The sequence below is a fragment of the Phaseolus vulgaris genome, chromosome 5 (assembly GCF_051622355.1).
Source record: "Phaseolus vulgaris cultivar YP4 chromosome 5, ASM5162235v1, whole genome shotgun sequence".
Classification (NCBI taxonomy): Eukaryota; Viridiplantae; Streptophyta; class Magnoliopsida; order Fabales; family Fabaceae; genus Phaseolus; species Phaseolus vulgaris.
This window is the reverse complement of record NC_143502.1, coordinates 40,957,940-40,976,016: the sequence shown is the minus strand read 5'-3', so window position 1 is coordinate 40,976,016 and position 18,077 is coordinate 40,957,940. Positions and strand designations below refer to the sequence as shown.

General features: G+C 26.8%; 2 protein-coding genes and 1 non-coding gene across 4 annotated transcripts; 1 reads left to right on the top strand and 2 right to left on the bottom strand.

The window, feature by feature from the left end:
* Nucleotides 1–4,829: 4,829 nt before the first annotated feature.
* Nucleotides 4,830–6,031, bottom strand: LOC150027648 (uncharacterized). Its single transcript, XM_090302963.1, has 4 exons — nucleotides 5,843–6,031; nucleotides 5,516–5,753; nucleotides 5,262–5,414; nucleotides 4,830–5,149 (listed from the first exon to the last, which is right to left on the bottom strand). The coding sequence occupies exons 1-4, from the start codon at nucleotides 6,029–6,031 to the stop codon at nucleotides 4,830–4,832; spliced, it is 900 nt and encodes a 299-aa protein (XP_090159089.1).
* A 1,965-nt stretch (nucleotides 6,032–7,996) lies between these two features.
* On the bottom strand, nucleotides 7,997–8,068 carry TRNAM-CAU (transfer RNA methionine (anticodon CAU)). The gene has a single exon. It is a non-coding gene; the product is annotated as a tRNA-Met (tRNA).
* An 860-nt stretch (nucleotides 8,069–8,928) lies between these two features.
* Nucleotides 8,929–15,937, top strand: LOC137835768 (beta-glucosidase 13). 2 transcript variants are annotated; one of them, XM_068644424.2, is made up of 13 exons: nucleotides 8,929–9,114; nucleotides 9,886–9,955; nucleotides 11,582–11,640; nucleotides 11,757–11,832; nucleotides 11,928–12,005; nucleotides 12,156–12,243; nucleotides 13,312–13,567; nucleotides 13,742–13,857; nucleotides 14,576–14,793; nucleotides 14,890–14,921; nucleotides 15,016–15,118; nucleotides 15,451–15,559; nucleotides 15,652–15,937. In XM_068644424.2, exons 1-13 carry the CDS (start codon nucleotides 8,947–8,949, stop codon nucleotides 15,821–15,823), a joined length of 1,545 nt encoding a protein of 514 aa, XP_068500525.2. In that variant the 5' UTR covers nucleotides 8,929–8,946; the 3' UTR covers nucleotides 15,824–15,937. The 2 variants fall into 2 exon arrangements, with proteins under 2 accessions (XP_068500525.2, XP_090158095.1); XM_090301969.1 differs by having other exon boundaries at nucleotides 14,576–14,921.
* Nucleotides 15,938–18,077: the final 2,140 nt, after the last annotated feature.

Sequence of the window (18,077 nt, the reverse complement as noted above, 5' to 3'; positions counted from 1 at the left end):
TTCATCTTTCACTACACCCAACGTAATATCTACTTTTTAATTCATCTGAGTTTCATTACTGATTCATTATGAATATAAATTGCTTCTCGTATAATCTTGGAAGGGAATATCATTTTCTTTATGGTATCAGAGTTGATTGACAAACCTGTTATGCTTTCCTTGTGTTCTTTTTCTGTTAATTTTTTTTTATGTTTTTTTTTTTCTTGCTCGTTCTTGATTTTTCATGGATTCTTCAATTGTCGAAACCAATGTTTCCGAGTCCAAAGTTTCTTAGATTAGCGTTTTTAATTATGCTTTTGAAAATTCTTCTAGTGCTTATTACTTTCATTCCGGTGAGAACCTTCTAGCGGTCCTTGTTAATCCTCAATTCAATGAGCATAATTACCTATCTTTGAGTAGAAACATCAGAAGACCGCTCTTATTAAAATTTGTTGATGGCAATATTAACATGCTTGAGCGCCATGATCCCTTGTTTGAAGGGTGGGGGAAGTGTAATGTGATGGTTTTCTCTTAGATGAATCGTAACTTGTCTACACAAATTGTGGATAGCATAATTTACATTTGTCATCAATTATGGTATATTAAAAAGATCAGTTTACATTTATGATATATTGAAAAATAAATTTACAATTATGATATATTAAAAATATTAGTTATATATTAATTTACAATTATGATATATTAAAAATATCAATTATAATTTTATAATTATTTTTTAAAGCAAATAATTTTATAATTATGATATATTGAAAATATTAGTTATCAATTATGATATATTAAAAATAGAAATTTACAATTATGATATATTAAAAATAGCAATTTACAATTATGATATATTAAAAATATCAGTTATAAGTTTATAATTATGATATATTGAAAATATTAGTTTACAACTAGAATATTGGGTCAATATAATTTTAAAAAATTGTTCTATATATTTAAAAAAAAAATTATTTCACTGGTGCATAAAGATTTAAAGAGGGTGGTTATTTTCACTGTAAAACAGAGGTTTTTTAGTTGTCTTTGATGTAAGTGTAGTCTTATGTTCAACATATAAGAATTAAATCAAATTTATAAGGGCAGTTATGGTAAGAACTGCCCTTATAAATTGTATGCATTCAAACAAAGAGAACGACTATAGTAAAAACCGCCCTTTTAAACCTCCCTTTATGAATTATTTTGAAGCACACAAGAAGACGACTATTTACCATAACCGCCCTTATAAATTTAATTTAAAAAGGCGGCTATTTACCATAGCTTCTATTTAATGTTATTCTCATATAAATTGATATGTTCAACTATAACTAGTCAGACAAATACATAAATTTAGAAAATCAAATTATATATATTAATAAAAATGTATTACAAACACTAATAATATCTTTACCTATATTCTTATCTATCTATCTCATTCCTACACTATTGATTAGCTATCCTAGAGTTATAAAATTTAGGAAATATGTAGACCAAGAATGTCTCACATATGTTATCATGGTCGAAGACATTAGTTGCTCATCCGTGAAGAACTACATTACAAAATAAGGTTCACATAAATCAGTGTTAAGATACATATATGATAAAGAATTATAAAAATAATTTACCATCATGTTACCTGATCCCAATCACTTTTAAGGCATAGTCTTACCATGATAACCATCCATTGCATAATGTAATAGTCACACTCATAACTTCCTGGTTGTCTATTACACTATAATTCAATAAAAAAATAAAAATTAATATTGATAAACAATGAAAAGAGAAAGACAAAAATTACAAACATTTAGTGTTATCCACTTCAAATTTTGAAAATTTGAATTAGATCGACCTTTTAGGATGTTATATACAGGCCATGAACTGATTAATACAAAAAATCGTGTTAGTAGATGCTTAATTAGTAACATACAGAGTTAAGTTTATAGTGTACTTACCTATTGATAAGTGTCTAATTTCAGTAATATTTCATATTAAAATATAGGCACTTATGAGGATTTATTGCTAATTTACATATAAAATAATTCCTAATTTATGAATTTATACCTTTTTACATTTTTTATGATCTTTATTTGAATAAGAGTATTTTATTCTCAAATTTGGTGTTAATTGCAGATTTCTTATGAAGATTGAAGATTTGGATTAAAGATGAATGATTTGAGCTAAAAAGATAAAGATAGAAGGTCCCAGAATGGAAAAAGATGCAAAGAAAGATTGGGCCTTTTTTATGTTTTATCATTTAGCCCATTAGCGCGACATAGGAAACAACCTAACCCTAGAAAACTAGGATAAATAGAGGGCTAGAGGCTCAACCTTAGTGTGCCAGATTGAGAGGAAAACACCATAGAGTGAATTGTAACCCAATTGGGAGAATGGAAGGTGATAGAAGTATGCGTGGCTAATTCTACCCTTTGGGATTGGGAGTAATCTGCTCAAACTCTTATGTATTGAGGAGGTGATATTTTATATATTAATATTCAGTTCTTGATTGATTATTGGTATTGTTGTTTTACTTTTAATTTTCCGTGACAAATTGAGAATCTTAAATCTGACCGGGAGGTATTTTTAGGGTTCGGACCTAAACAACAATACTTAACATATTTGAGTGCTAGGAATAGACTTAAAATGTTAATTGCTATTAAACGTCTGAGCTTCGTTCTAAGTTGTTCTTATAATTATGCGAGGGATCGATAGTTAGGGGACATTCTTAAGGATTTTATATGCGAGGAATCGATATAAATGATTTTTATACGGGCATCAATTTCAATCAAAGAACTTAATATTGACATGCTAATCAAAATACTTGAGAGTGAGAGAGATGAAACTAATCCTTATTTTTCCAATTGAAACTAATCCTTATTTTTCCAATTGAAACAACTAATTCTTTGTTTGTTTTCTTATTGATCAGTGCCAACACAATTAATTCAAAACTCTTTTAATTGTTCTGTTTTTATATTTAGCGATTATTGTACTCGATAATTCACTGTTCTTTGTGGGATCGATATCCGTCCTTAGGGACAATTATTACTTTTGACAAACGCGGTGCACTTGCCGTAAAAAGTCATCACCTATCAATCATATTCTTTATATGTGTGCACTACAAGAAAATCATGAAGAAAAAAAATCAATTTTAGAAACAAAAAATAATTAGTTGTTATACTGACTAAATTAGAGATCATTTTAGCAACTAAAAAAACTTTTGGTTTTCTAAATTAGTTTCTATTATTGTTAAATAGTTTCTAAATTGGTATCTAATTAGTTACCAAGTTTTTTGCTATCAAATTTAGAATCTAAATAATTGGTAGTTAAAACCTTGGTAGCTAATTAGATACCGATTTAGAAACTATTTAACAATAATATAAATTAATTTAGAAACCAAAAACTTGTTTAGTCTCTAAAATGATATCTAATTTAGTCATTATAGCAACTAATTATTTTTTGTATATAAAATTGGTTTCTATTTTATGATTTTATTGTAGTGATGAATGATTTCTTGCATAGGGAACAAAACTCACACAGGAGTCTTGTCAATAGTGGATAAGACAAGTAACTCTTAATCATCCATATATCATCCATGAAAAGAGTTAGAAAAAATTAAAATATAAAATAGTAATAATTGATAACTTATAATTAAATTTACTCATTAATATATTAATATAAAGCATAAATAAATTTGTTTTTCATTTTCTCTAGATTGGCCTGTGAGTTACGATCCTAATGATCCTAAAGCTATGGAGGATGCAGATAAGGCTCATCATGTCATAATAAATTGGTTTTGATAAACATCTTAAGAAGTAAAAAATCTTGTCATGTGATGTTTTATTCTATCATTGTATCCCGTTGGAGATGCTATTTATTCCATTTATGAAACAAATAAATTCTATGAGGACCATTGTTAAGGGTGTCACAGATTCACCATACAAATATTTTACAGAAGCCAATTTCCAAATGCTCTGTTTAAAGTTTATTTACAAATTTATTAAGGGTGGTTACTGTTCGTATTCATTCTATATCTAATTAAAAAATTGAATTTAAAATTCAAATCCATTTAATTGAATCAATTGATTTAAATTTAGTTTAATTTTTTATTTTCATTCATTTGATTTACACAAAATTGTAATGAAGATTGTTATATATGATAAATTTAAATTTAATTCTACTTGAAACTAGTTTAGTTGTTATATTTTTTAATAAATATTAAACTATTTTAAGAATAAATTTATAAAAATAATTTAAAACATCTATCTAAGTTATTTAATTTCAAGTAATTAAAAAAATAAGAGAACTATTATGTCTCTTCCATGCATGCTAAGTGTTCAAATAATATATCCATGTTTTATATATTATTTTAGCATTGTTAGAGTGGTGAAGTAATATGTTTCAAAAAATCATAAACTCTTGACTAAGCATTCATTGATGCTATTGAGGGACAAGACTTTCGTTTTCAGTTATCTAAGCATTCATTCACTCCTTATTGGTTAAGCTTTATTTGTCGAAATACGTGTGTTTATTGCTTTTTAATCTTTTTACATAAAAGTTTAGAATTTAAAATTTAGGATTAAGAAATTAAAAAAAAAAAAAAAAAGAGAAAGGCGAAGAGTAGGTCCCTTGAATGAGCATGGAGAGTGATTCACGTAGAAAAATATAAGCATTGAGTTTAATTTGGAATTGAAAACACTAAAATTTTATTCATTAGAAGCTATAATACAACGTATTTCTAATGACAAGTCTTCTCCACAACAGCTCCTTTGGTGTCAGATTTTATCAGCATAAAAAAAAACACCTCTATGCATTATCTAAAGAATGAGTTGAAGTTGGTGAATGATCACAAAGAAACATCATTTCATGTCTTCTAACAAGAAGTTTGACCAGTACTCCATATCAAGATCAATGCTTGATAGATTCATGTGCGACTCGTCATGCTGAGTTTCCTTGTGAAGGGTGGAAACCTCATTTGGTATTGAATTTTCCAAACTTTCTCCCCCATTTGGTGTTGAATTTTCCATAACTCTGTTGTTTTGACAATGAGAAACAACCTTCTCATTACATGTTGTAATAGCAGGGCGAAAGAATTGATTGGGGTGTGTTTCTAAAATTGATGAGTTAGTGAGAATTTGTGATTGAGTCCTTGACAACGGGAGCGTGTTTAGACCTAAGAGTAAAGATAAAGTAAGAGTGTAAAAAATTAAATTCATAACATGACAATAACAATCTATATAGAGAGAAACAATTATACCATAAACCCTAAACAATCATACCTTGAAATTGATTTTGATTTTTCTTTCCCGGTGGTCTTCCACGAGGTCTTTTTACAATTGTAGGTTCATTTATTGCTTCACAATTTTTTCTCTTGTTAGACTGTTGCGATAGTACATTGCATGGGTTTGTGTTTTGTATATAGGGAGTGGTAGCAGGACACACACCTAACAAAAGAAAACCAAAATTACTCGCAAATAAGAGTTAAACACAAAAAACATCATTCTTGATTTTTCAATGACTAATAAACATGAAAATAAGTTTTTACCAGAAGGGTTTTGATGAAAAGTTGCAAAGGATACATCCTTAACAGGGACCTCTATCGGAATTGGCCTCTGAAAGGCATTGTAAGTATTGACGGCATTGTGCATGTCTTCCATCAATTTCTGAACTCTATATTTTTCTTGAATGATCAAACACCTTTCTTTATCTAAAATTGTCTTTTGTCTTCTCAAAGATATATAATCAGCGAGTATTTTGTCCAAATTAAAGGAAGTCTTGGATAGCTAGAAAACAAAAATGAAAGAATTAAAGAAATGTTCATAATGAGAATGAGAAGAAGATTTGTGAGTTGTTAATGGAGGAAAAGTGAAACCTGACTAAGTGGTGAACCGGCGAAGAGGGAAGGTGCCTCCATGCGGAAGATGGCTCGTGTTTGGAATAAGTTGTTGGCGCAGAGATAGTGATCTACTATGAATGCAACTTGAGATGGAGAAATATTAATCTTTTCCATGAAATCTCCTCCTTTGAGTGTTTCTTGCATTATCTTTTCTTCTTCTTGCATTATCTTTTTTTTCTTCTTCTTCTTTTGAAAGTGAGCAATTTCAAATTTTGAAGAGAGTGGATGGGAGGGAATTCTTATTCACTTATTTATAGTTATTGACCACCCTTTTCATTTCATATTTCATATTTTATATTTTTTAAATATTTTATATATTTTCCGTTTTTAGATTTCCTTTTCTCTTTTAAAGATTCGTATTCCCTGTGAAAGTACATCATCGTTCCATCCAAAATCACTGTAATCAAATTTCTCAAATATATTTTTTGGGTCCCACCAGAATTCTCCAATTTCACAAATTAACTCATTACGACCTGGTCCACATGAATTTTAAATTTGCTATTTAAGAAATTAATTGCAAGAAATTGTATAAACAATTAAACAAAATTTCTCTCTCTCGTTAATTCTTATAACAGTGTAGATTTGTTCCAGTCAAAGCACCTTTTCAAATAAAAAATATTGCAGCATACATATATTATTATACACTGTTCATATATTAGGCATACATATTAAATGCCCGCAAGAACCCTGCAGTCACAATAAATTAATGGTACACAAATTAAGGAAATAAATAGTACTATCACATTTTGCAAAGATTTTTGTTGTTAAGATTATCTTCAACGGTCAAAATAATGTTAATTATTATTTTTCATTCTTTACTTCATTTCTAATTCACTATGATGTGAAAATCAATCAAGATAAGATCTTGTAGATATTTTATTAAAATAAAAAAAATATCTATTGTTTTTCTTCATACATCCTACTTATTAGATTTTTTAAGTATTTTACTAATTGAAAATATTAGATCCAACTTCTTTTATTTAAGGAAAGTTTTTTTTATACGAGTAACTAATCTTTTAAGGGAGAAATAAACAAACTAAAGAAAATTCTAAATCAATTCTTTTTAAAAGACATGATTAAATGAAAAATATGTTATTAATATGTATGGAAACACTATCATTATAATAACATTTCTTTAATTTTTACTTTATTTTTCATTTTTTTTTCGGATTATATAATTTGGAATAAATTTGTAATTAAGCTATTGTTATGGAAGTATACACAAAAAAATAAGGAAAACACAATCATCAATAGTAAAAAACATCACAAAATTTATCTCAATCACTAACGTTTATCACCAACCACTAATGTTCATCACTAACCACCACCACTTAAAAATAAAAAATACACCATACTCTCCACCATACTCAAGTATTGTTGAAATTAAAAAGAAGTATAGAGATGAAAGGGAAGGAACGGAGGTGCATGGAGAACTTGTCTGTGGACTACTATCTTAGCTTCGAGGTTAACCCAATAGCATGCCATAAGCTAGATCCTATATTAGATGTTTATTATGATCCTATAAATGTTCACAACAATTAAAATAAAATGTACACATAATGTGGATATTGAACAATAATTATTACTCTCACATATCTCGTACCGAGTTTTAACTTAAACATAGTCGAAATATTTTTTGCAAATTCTCCATCTCACGAGTAAATCTTGCAATATTAATGACTACATGTAATAGTATGTTTAAACCTTACTAAATATTTATTGTAAAATTGTTTGGATTAAATTTAAATATACAATGTAAAATATTTTGTCCAACCATTGACGTTTCTAATTATTTTATTGACTCTACCACTTTATATAAATGTTTTCAAATTGATCAACAGTCTAATTTGGTTTACTTTAATAATGTATAAAAACTAAAGTTAATGTTACAAATCAAATTCTTGAAACAAAAACATATTGGGAATGACCCCATTTGGAGATAAGCCTGATAGTAAGTTTAAGATGGTACAGGAAATAATTTTTTGGGCCTAAACTGTCCCATGGCCTGACATAATTTCATGAAGGCCCACATTTGACCCAAACAGGATCAGAGTCCAAAATCAGCCCAAGATTGTCTCAGAGGGAAAAAAAAGAAAATGAAAAAAATTAAGCGGAAAGCCTTCTCTTTTTTATCAGAGCCAGGTTTCGATCCTGGGACCTGTGGGTTATGGGCCCACCACGCTTCCGCTGCGCCACTCTGATTCGTTGAATATCAATTGCAACAATATTTTAATAATCTATTTGATTTATTAAATTTCAACTTTTTTTGTACTACTATAGTTATAAGAATAAAATGAAAAACTGATTTTAAACACTGATTAATTATTTTTTACATTTTCAAGTAACCTATTTTTGCAAATACCAAATGTACACTAATCAAAAACTCTCTTTTTCTTTCATTAAATTATCATGTATAAGAACTCTGAATAATAATAAGTAAATTTCAGTAATTGTGACTACTCTAAGCAGTTGATGTATTTTTGCAAATGATTTTAGGTTATTTATTTTTTAGGAAAATAGGATATTTTTTACCCATTTTCGTAAAAAAAAATTACTCAAAATCGTAATTAAAAAGAAAAAACATTATCTTAGTGAAAAACACAATTGATGCTGTCGTGATTATTGTGAATTACTAGGTAAAGATGATTATTGAAGTCTTCCTTTTTCCTAATAATCACTTATATATGTTTCGTCCCAAACTTTTTATCTGGAAAAATAGAAACTTTTTTTAAAAATAAATGCATCATACTATCTACTGTACTCAGAATAATTTTTAAAAAATTATAATATAGAAGTGTAGGAGGAAAGTAGAAGAAAAATTTATCCAAATAAATTACAAAGTATAATACTAATTCAACGGCAAAGCAGACACATGGTGTAAGAGTAATAAAAAAAAATAGAAAGTGTTGTGTTTTTCTTGCTTGTGTTTTTCCCAGGAGACGGTGAAAAGGACAAGAGAAACAGAACCATGTTTGAAAACCCGGCCATGCCTGCAGAACACATTCTATATACTTATTTATGACCATTTCCTATTTCTGCAGTAATCACAATCATCACTTCATTCATCTTCTTCTCATCACATGGAATACAATGCGTTTTTTCTCATGCTTGTTGTTACTGTGACAACATTAGCATCACTTGCTCTTGCTGAACCTGTTCCTGTTGCACCTATTCTCGATGTTTCTTCACTCAATCGAACCAGTTTTCCACCAGGATTCGTTTTTGGGACAGCTTCTGCGTCTTACCAGGTACACGGTCGTTGGTTAAAAAACTACTCATAGTTTAAGGTTTGATCAAATGTATGTGTCTTTGGATCCTAGCTTAGAACAATCCCTTTCTCACAACATTTTGGATTAGTTTTAACGCAGAACCTTGCATTACTACTGTGTATTCGGATCTTGGTTTAATTTGTAGCTTCTTTTTCACGTTCAAGTCTTTCAAGTAAGAGTTCACTTATGCAAATCTTACAATGAACTTGATAATAATGTTGGGTATGAAGTCAAGACGAATTGGGTTAGGCTAACTAGACATTATGTTTAGTGAGTGAGCTTAATGATTATATACCGTTGAAGCGCAGGTGAACATTATTTTCTGACTTAAAGTGAAAGATTGTTGAGTATGAAGTCAGAACCAATTGGGTTGAGCTTACTAGACACCATATCTAGTAGTGAGTGAGCTTAATGTGGAGTAATTTTTTGTTTGAATACTTTCCATTTTTTCTAACTTAAAAGAGATTATTTGAAGAGGGAAGAAACAAGAATAGTTTTTGTGATTGTGTTAATCTCTCATATCTAAATTGAAAGAATGTTACAGTTAATTAATTCCCCTGGACCACTCATGAATGGAGAAAAATTATGAAAAAAAAGTAGCCAAAGATTTTTTCTATTTAATTTCCCTATAATTACGGAAATATTTCAATTATTTTTATTAAGTATTTAGTATTTTAATCAAACTATAAACGTGCAGTGAAAGCAATTTATTAATAATTTAGTTGTTTTGGTATGCATGAATGAATATAGTATGAAGGTGCGGCAGAGGAAGGTGGCAAAGGAACAAGTGTATGGGATACTTTCACCCATAAACATCCAGGTATTTTTTTTTTTGTTTTTTTTTGGTTCCTATAAAGATTTTAATTTAATTGTGATTCCTTTATTTTTAATAGTATCATTTAAATGATAAATTTTTGTTGATGGATTAAGTGAGGTAAGTATAATATGTGTATTTTTTATATTTTTTGTTTTTTAAAATCTCACATAATTAATTAAATTAAAAATAGATGAAAATCCACATATATAAGATTATTTTCTGAGATTATTTGTTTTTTTTTAATTTTTATTATCAAATAAAAAACGTTGAAAAAAAATTCTAAATCGTAGATTGAAATAAAATAACACCATTATCATATTGATTCATTTTTTCTTTAGTCAAAAATAACTTTTGAAAAAAATATGTGCTAATTCTACTCACATATTCTTTATGATATATAAATTATATAATAATTAAATTGTATAAAATAAATATTTTAAATATAAACTTTATATTCTAATATGCAGCCTATTAAATTATCTTAAAAATTATTTTTAACTACTGGTATTTTCTTTTGAACAAAACTATTAAAAACTTAGCATATGATGAAAATAAAAGAATTTAGAATATTGTGTGTATCGGATTATGATTTGGCTCATTCCATCTTCATCATGGAATAATTAAATAATGTAATCCACATCAATCATATAAAGATAATTTAAAATAATGGAGAAATCATTTTTAATTGTAAATGTAAACATATTTATAAAATAAATAAAGTTATAAACCTAAACCAATTATATTTTTTCAATTAGGTTTAGGATTAGATTTTAGGTTTAATTACCTTTTTCGTCCCTATATTTATAGTTAATAGTCAATTTGGTACAATGGTTTTTAAAAAATTCAATTTGGTCCCTAAGTTTTTTAAAATGTATTCAAAATGGTCCTTTCTGTTAAATATCACCAAACGGCGTTAAGTGGTGCTTATGTGGCAGACACGTGTAAGTTACGTGGATTGTGCTTACATTACTTTGGTGAATACTGAATTAGGGTTTAGGTTATTCAAATTGGGGATTTCGAATTTCTGATTTAGGGTTTCTGATAAGAGGATTACTCCCCTAGTTGGATTCTGTGGTGCGCTTCCCTGCTTCGATTCCATTCGAAGGTGTGCTCCCCTCATTCGATTCTGTGGTGCACACCTTCGAATGGAATCGAAGCAGGGAAGCACACCACAGAATCCAACCAGCGGAGCAATCCTCGTATTAGAAACCCTAAATCAGAAATTCGAAATCCCCAATTTGAATAACCTAAACCCTAATTCAGTATTCACTAAAGTAATGTATGTAAGCACCATCCACGTAACTTACACGTGTCTGCCACATAAGCATCACTTAACGCCGTTTGGTGATATTTAACAGAAAGGACCATTTTGAATACATTTTAAAAAACTTAGGGACCAAATTGAATATTTTAAAAACCACTGTACCAAATTGACTATTAACTATAAATATAAGGACGAAAAAGGTAATTAAACCTAGATTTTATTTAGTATCCTAATTAGAATTAAATTGGGAAAGGAGTTAAAAAAAATTAACCCGATAAATTTAAACTAATATTATTTATTTAATAATTTTATTATTTTTTATCATATAAATAATATTAATATATTATAAATTGCAATCACTGCAGATCTGATACAAGATAGGAGTAGTGGAGATGTTGCAGTTGATCAATATCACCGCTACAAGGTAAAATCCAATATATAATATTATAATAAAACTATAAAATGGAATGAAAAATTATAATATAGTTTTCATGCTACATTTTTATATTTAATTACTTTTTCTATTTTTAAAACTTTTAGGAAGATGTTGAAATCATGAAATATATGAATTTGGATGCATATAGATTCTCCATTTCTTGGCCAAGACTCCTCCCAAGTAAGTTAAACATTGATGATGATTATTATCTCTTAATTATTTTTAGTGAATGTTTAGTGTTAACCATAATTTTCTCATAAATTTTGATGATATAGAAGGAAAGCTTAGTGGAGGTATAAACCAAGAAGGAGTTAAATATTACAACAACCTCATCAACCAACTACTAGCTCATGGTTAGAAATTAATATATATATATATATATATATATATATATTAATCAAAGTTTGTATTTTAATATTTCTTCAAGTAATTAATGACAACAATATAATATGTAATTGATTAATATATTAATATGTGTAACTAATTAAACATTAATATTACAGGTATAGAACCATTTGTCACCCTCTTTCATTGGGATCTTCCAGAGGCTTTAGAAGACGAGTATGGTGGTTTCCTCAGTCCTTATATTATGTAAGTCAACAAAATTTAATTTTTAATCAAATTATTTTTATTGTTTTTACTATTTTTTTTAAGATAGTGCTCTTTTGAAAATATATTAATTGCCTAAGTCATTATAATAATTTAAAAAAAAAAATCCTTACCTCTATTTGTTTATGAATAAATATCAATTTATCACATGGGTCTCTGTATTTTAAAGGTTTAAATTCTATTTTGTAATACCTCATATTCTATAATAGATTTTATATATATAATTAAAATCAACTAGATTTGTCTACAATGTGAAATGTGATGGGTTGATATACTAAATACAATTATAGTATAAAATTATAAAACAAATATAAGAAGGATAAACCATCATAAATCATCAATATATAAAGATATCGAAATTAGTTTTGATCCAAGTATATTAAACTAATTAAAGAAACTCTATCTGATTCAGTTTAAAGGAATATTAGTTTACAATGAACCTCAATTGATGGATGCAAGATAGTATAGCTTTTCGAAAACTTGTTATAAACATGTTTCATTAGATATTAATATTTGACTTATTTTAATTTTTTTATCTATATACAAACCTTGATTTTATAAGATAAGTTAAATTTATTATTCAAAAACCATGTAACTAAAGTGAAATAATATTTTTTTATTTATTTTTTACCAATTTATATTTTTTTATTTATTTTTCATCAATTTATGTCTCAGATTTAGATAATTTTTAAAGTAAAAATGTTTTCTTTAATTAATAAAATTTTGTATTTAGTATTACAAATACAAACGGTCTAATAATGTAATCTCAATAATTCAAATCAATATAAATAAATTCATAATAAATATTATATATTTTATTATAAATTAATCAAAATTAGCATAATAAATTTATGAGTTTAAATCTTGGTAACGTATCAATCTATCCTATACTTGGGTAAACTTTAGAAAATAACATCATTACAAAATTGATACCAAATGTTCTTATGCAATGAACTAATCTAATATTATAGAATATATATTTTTCACTATTTTTCAATACAAACATGTTATATGATATATCATGCAATATGACGTGTGATTATTTGTCAGAAATGACTTTCAAGATTATGCAGAACTTTGCTTTAAAGAGTTTGGAGATAGAGTTAAGTATTGGATTACTTTAAATGAGCCATGGAGTTATAGTACATTTGGATATGCAAGTGGGTTAATGCCACCAAATCGATGTTCTAAATGGTTAGATCCCAAATGTGTTCATGGTGATTCTGGGAAAGAACCTTACTTAGTTTCACATCACCTTCTTCTTGCTCATGCAGCCACTGTTCAAGTCTACAGAAAAAAGTATCAGGTTCATCACAACTCTCACAATAACTTATTAGGTTCATTTTTAAGATTTGAAAGGTTCCAATTCTAACTAAAAAAACAAGCATCTCACTAATTTTTCATATTTTACTTCAGCATTGTCATTAGGATCTAAGCACTTTACTTATCTCTATTAACACCAAGAAAATCCTTTACACAGGTATCTCAAAAAGGAGTGATAGGCATAACCCTTGTGTCCAATTGGTTTGAGCCATTGTCAAAAAACAAGTCAGATAAAAGTGCTTCTGAGCGATCACTTGATTTCATGTTGGGATGGTGAGTACATAACTTTATATAAAAATATCATCATTCATTAGTAAAGGTAGATTAGTAAAAAGTAGATAATACAATAGTATCACTTATTTAGTATATAATATGATTAATGAAAAACAAAGTTCATTTAAGAAAGTCGGACAATTACTTCCTTTTTTTTATCGAAGTGAGGTTGTTTTTAGAAGATTATGGATATGGAGAAGTCGTGACAACGTGACACTACTTCACTATGAAGAAGTCAGATGCACTACTTCATTGTGAAGGAGTTAGGTCAAGGTGACACAATATTTGACATGTAAAGGTGAAGTCGTGTCAAGATGACACAACTTCAATTCAAACTGGTACACTAAAGTTGTGTTACCTTACCTTGACACGATTTCACATTTTTTTCATAATAAAGTCGTGAAGGCATGTCACGTTCGCATATTTTTCTCATATTCGTAATTTTGTCAAGAACAATCTCATTTTAGTAAAAAAAGCAAAAATTTACTCCTTTAGTATAAATTCCAAAAAACATACCACTAGGCAACAAAAATAACTCCTTAATTAGTATATTTTTTATTTGAATATATATTTTTAAAATTTTTTTTTTTGCACTGTACTGTATACTTGTAATAATACTACGAACATAAATCATTAACAGAGGAAGAAACATGTAAGTTTAAGAAAAACAACAAAAATCTCAAATTGAATAATATTTTCATTTGTACAATTATTATAGGTTTATGGGACCATTAACATCAGGAAAATATCCACAAAGCATGCAATCTCTTGTTGGTAAACGATTGCCAAAGTTCTCCAAACATGAAATCAAACTTGTCAATGGTTCATTTGATTTTATTGGATTAAACTATTACACCTCAAATTATGTTGCCAATGCACCTAAGCTTGTCAATGTCAAACCTAATTATGCTACAGATCCCAGTGCCAACCTTACAAGTAAGATTTTTTTATCTATTATTTTTCTACATTCACATTTATTCATATATATATATATATATATTAATTCTGATAAAATATATTTTTTTGGAGTAGCTGAACGCAATGGGATTCCAATAGGTCCACAGGTATGTATACATGACCATGCCAAATTATATAGATACATGTTATTTATTTTATTTTATTATATATGTAATTAACTTTTATTTATTGTATTTGTAGGCTGCTTCAAGCTGGTTATATGTATATCCCCGAGGCATTAGAGAATTATTGTTGTACACCAAAGAAAAGTACAACAATCCATTAATTTACATAACTGAAAATGGTAATAACTACATCAACTATTATATATTTAATTTATTATCTTGTTGTAAAATAAGCTTATACATAATATATATCAAGAATAGTGACTAATCATTAACTTGTAAGTCTACATGCATTTTTTATTGAAAAATTATACTTTGAGAACCTAGAAAGTGGTATACAATTTTGATGTGATAGTTTAAAAAAATAATATAATAAAAAATAAATTTATAATTAAATAATTAAAATAATAGTATTAAGAGTTGTAGAGTGAGTATAAAAAAATTGTTAATATATTATGATTATTTTTTTTTCTTTTAATTACATGTTATTTATACTACTTTTTATATGCAGGTATTGATGAGTTCAATGATCCAACACTATCACTAGAAGAGTCTCTTCTAGATACGTTTAGGATTGATTATCATTATCGACATCTTTTTTATCTTCATTCAGCAATTAGGTAATTGCTTCTTCTTCTTTCTTCTCTTTTTAATATTTGAAAAGTATTTTACTTATAAATCTAATTTTGTTTTATTTTGTTGACATGATAAGGGATGGTGTGAATATAAAAGGATATTTTGCATGGTCATTGCTGGACAACTTTGAATGGAACAACGGTTACACAGTACGATTTGGAATCAACTTTGTGGATTACAACAATGACTTCAAACGACATCAAAAGCTCTCTGCAAAATGGTTTAGGAATTTTCTAAAAAAATATTAGATATTATATGTTTTCTTATCCTTCAAATTGTATTATGAAGCAGATTAAACAAATTAAGTACGAATTATATATCTTTCTACTTTCTTTTAAAAGAAAAACTTAAACCTTTTATTATTTTGTTTCATGACATTAAAGTGGGTAGTATTTTTTTAGCCATATTATTTATATAAAACATCCATAGACTTTGTCTATTTTAACATAATACATTTTATATAATATTTTATTTTAATCATATTTTTTTAATTAATAATACTTAAATTTGAAATCTTATTTAATGAATCAAATTTAGTACCTTCGGATCAATGATTATTTTAAAATTAGAATGCAAGTTATAATTAATTACCAATTACAAAAGAGACTTAAAATTACAATTAAAATATATATGTATATAGAAAATTACAATGTTTTGAAAAAACCGATAGGTTTATGTGTTATAGAAAATCTACTTATACGAAGTTTTGGAAGTCTAATAATTTTTACTAGTTAAACTTTTTGTTGTTGTCGTGGTTTTTGTTAGATCTATTTATTTTTATGTTTTATTTTGAGACTTCTAATCTATTTTTTTTATACGGGTTAAAATATTATTTAAATATTCATTTTAATAATTCAACTAATTTATTCCAATAAAAAAATAGAAAAAATACAATATTATTCTAAAATCAATCATCAATATTTCTATGGGTTTTGTTTACTTTTTCAATCACTTTTTTTAGCCAACAAAACTTATTGTACCTTTTAGATTTTTTTTTTAAAAATAAAGAAATAAAAGGCAAGTTAGTTAAGAAATTATAACAAATGTTCGTTTGGATGCTTCGAAATCGATAGAATACTTGTATTAATTATTATGGGAAAATCGAGTTTAGAGTTATTCATATTTTTCACAAAGGAAATGTGTGGGCTGATAAATTGGCTAATTTATGATCTATTCATAGAGAATCATTTCATTGGTATAATAGACTTTCATATAGTGTGTTCTTATAATTCTTTATGAATATGTATAGTCTACCTATGTATCGTTTTTGTTAATATATGAGTTTTGACATAGTCCTCCATATTTGTGTGTGTGTGTTTTTTTAATAATAATTTTTTTCATGTGATGACATATGATTGTTGTTACTTGAAGTGTCAACCTATCTCAGATGTCAAGTTGCATGATGTCCAACGTGAAAAAATTTAGTTAAGAAATTATTTAAAAAAAAACACATATTCAATGAATAAATATTTTTTTATAATTGAAACTAAATATAAGGATTTTTTTTTATTAATAATCACTTTTCTAAAAAATACATCATTTTAAATTTAAACAAACTCAGCTTTATCCCATGGACGGGTCCCATTTACTTTAGAGGAGTGTATTTTAGTATTGGGAAAGTAAATTGTCCTACATTTTCAGTCACAAAGTAGTAAAGTGAAAGGGTAGATATTCAACTAAAGTGTTGATTGATTAAGAAAACTATAATATAAAGATATAAAAAACAAGCAATAAAAATAATATAGTTTCCTCTCTATATTGTAAAGAATATAGAATATCAATAAACTTAAGATTTGAATTTTATATAGTGATTTTAAGTTTAAAAGTAAGGTAGAAAAATTGTATTGTTACAATTAGACTAAAGAATGAGATAATTTACACATACACATCTAATTTTGTGTAGTTAATTAACAATATCCTTAATAAAAAAAATTATGCTCACTTTTATAAAAAAAATTTAGCCTTTTATTAATTAGAAAAATAACTATTTTTTTGTTCAAAAAGTATACACCATGATGATATTTAATTCTTTTGTTTCTATTTGGTTCCTACTTTTTTTTTTTAATTTAAAAACTTTAGTTTTCAACACTTCATTGTCATTTTAATAATAAGCTCCATAATTACCATCAAATTGTCTTTTATGAAGTGTTTATTTTATGAAGTGTTGAAAAATGCATGCTTGGTTTAACTCTCTTTTAAGTTAACAACATATGGTTTATTACTCTCCTTCAACACATTAAAGGAATTTTTATAATAATTATTCATAATAATAAATTGTTAAGGTTAAATATGTTTTTTTTATGTACTTAATTTTCGTCTTTTTTAAATCTTTAAAAATTATTTGAATAAATTTTTATTATTCTTATATGTGAAACAAATTTTTATCATAAATTAAGATATTAAAATATTTATACGGATTGATTGTTTACGTGGAGTAAACGTTAAATACTTTAACATCTTAATTCACACTTAAAATTCATTTCTTAAATTAAAAAACGTTAA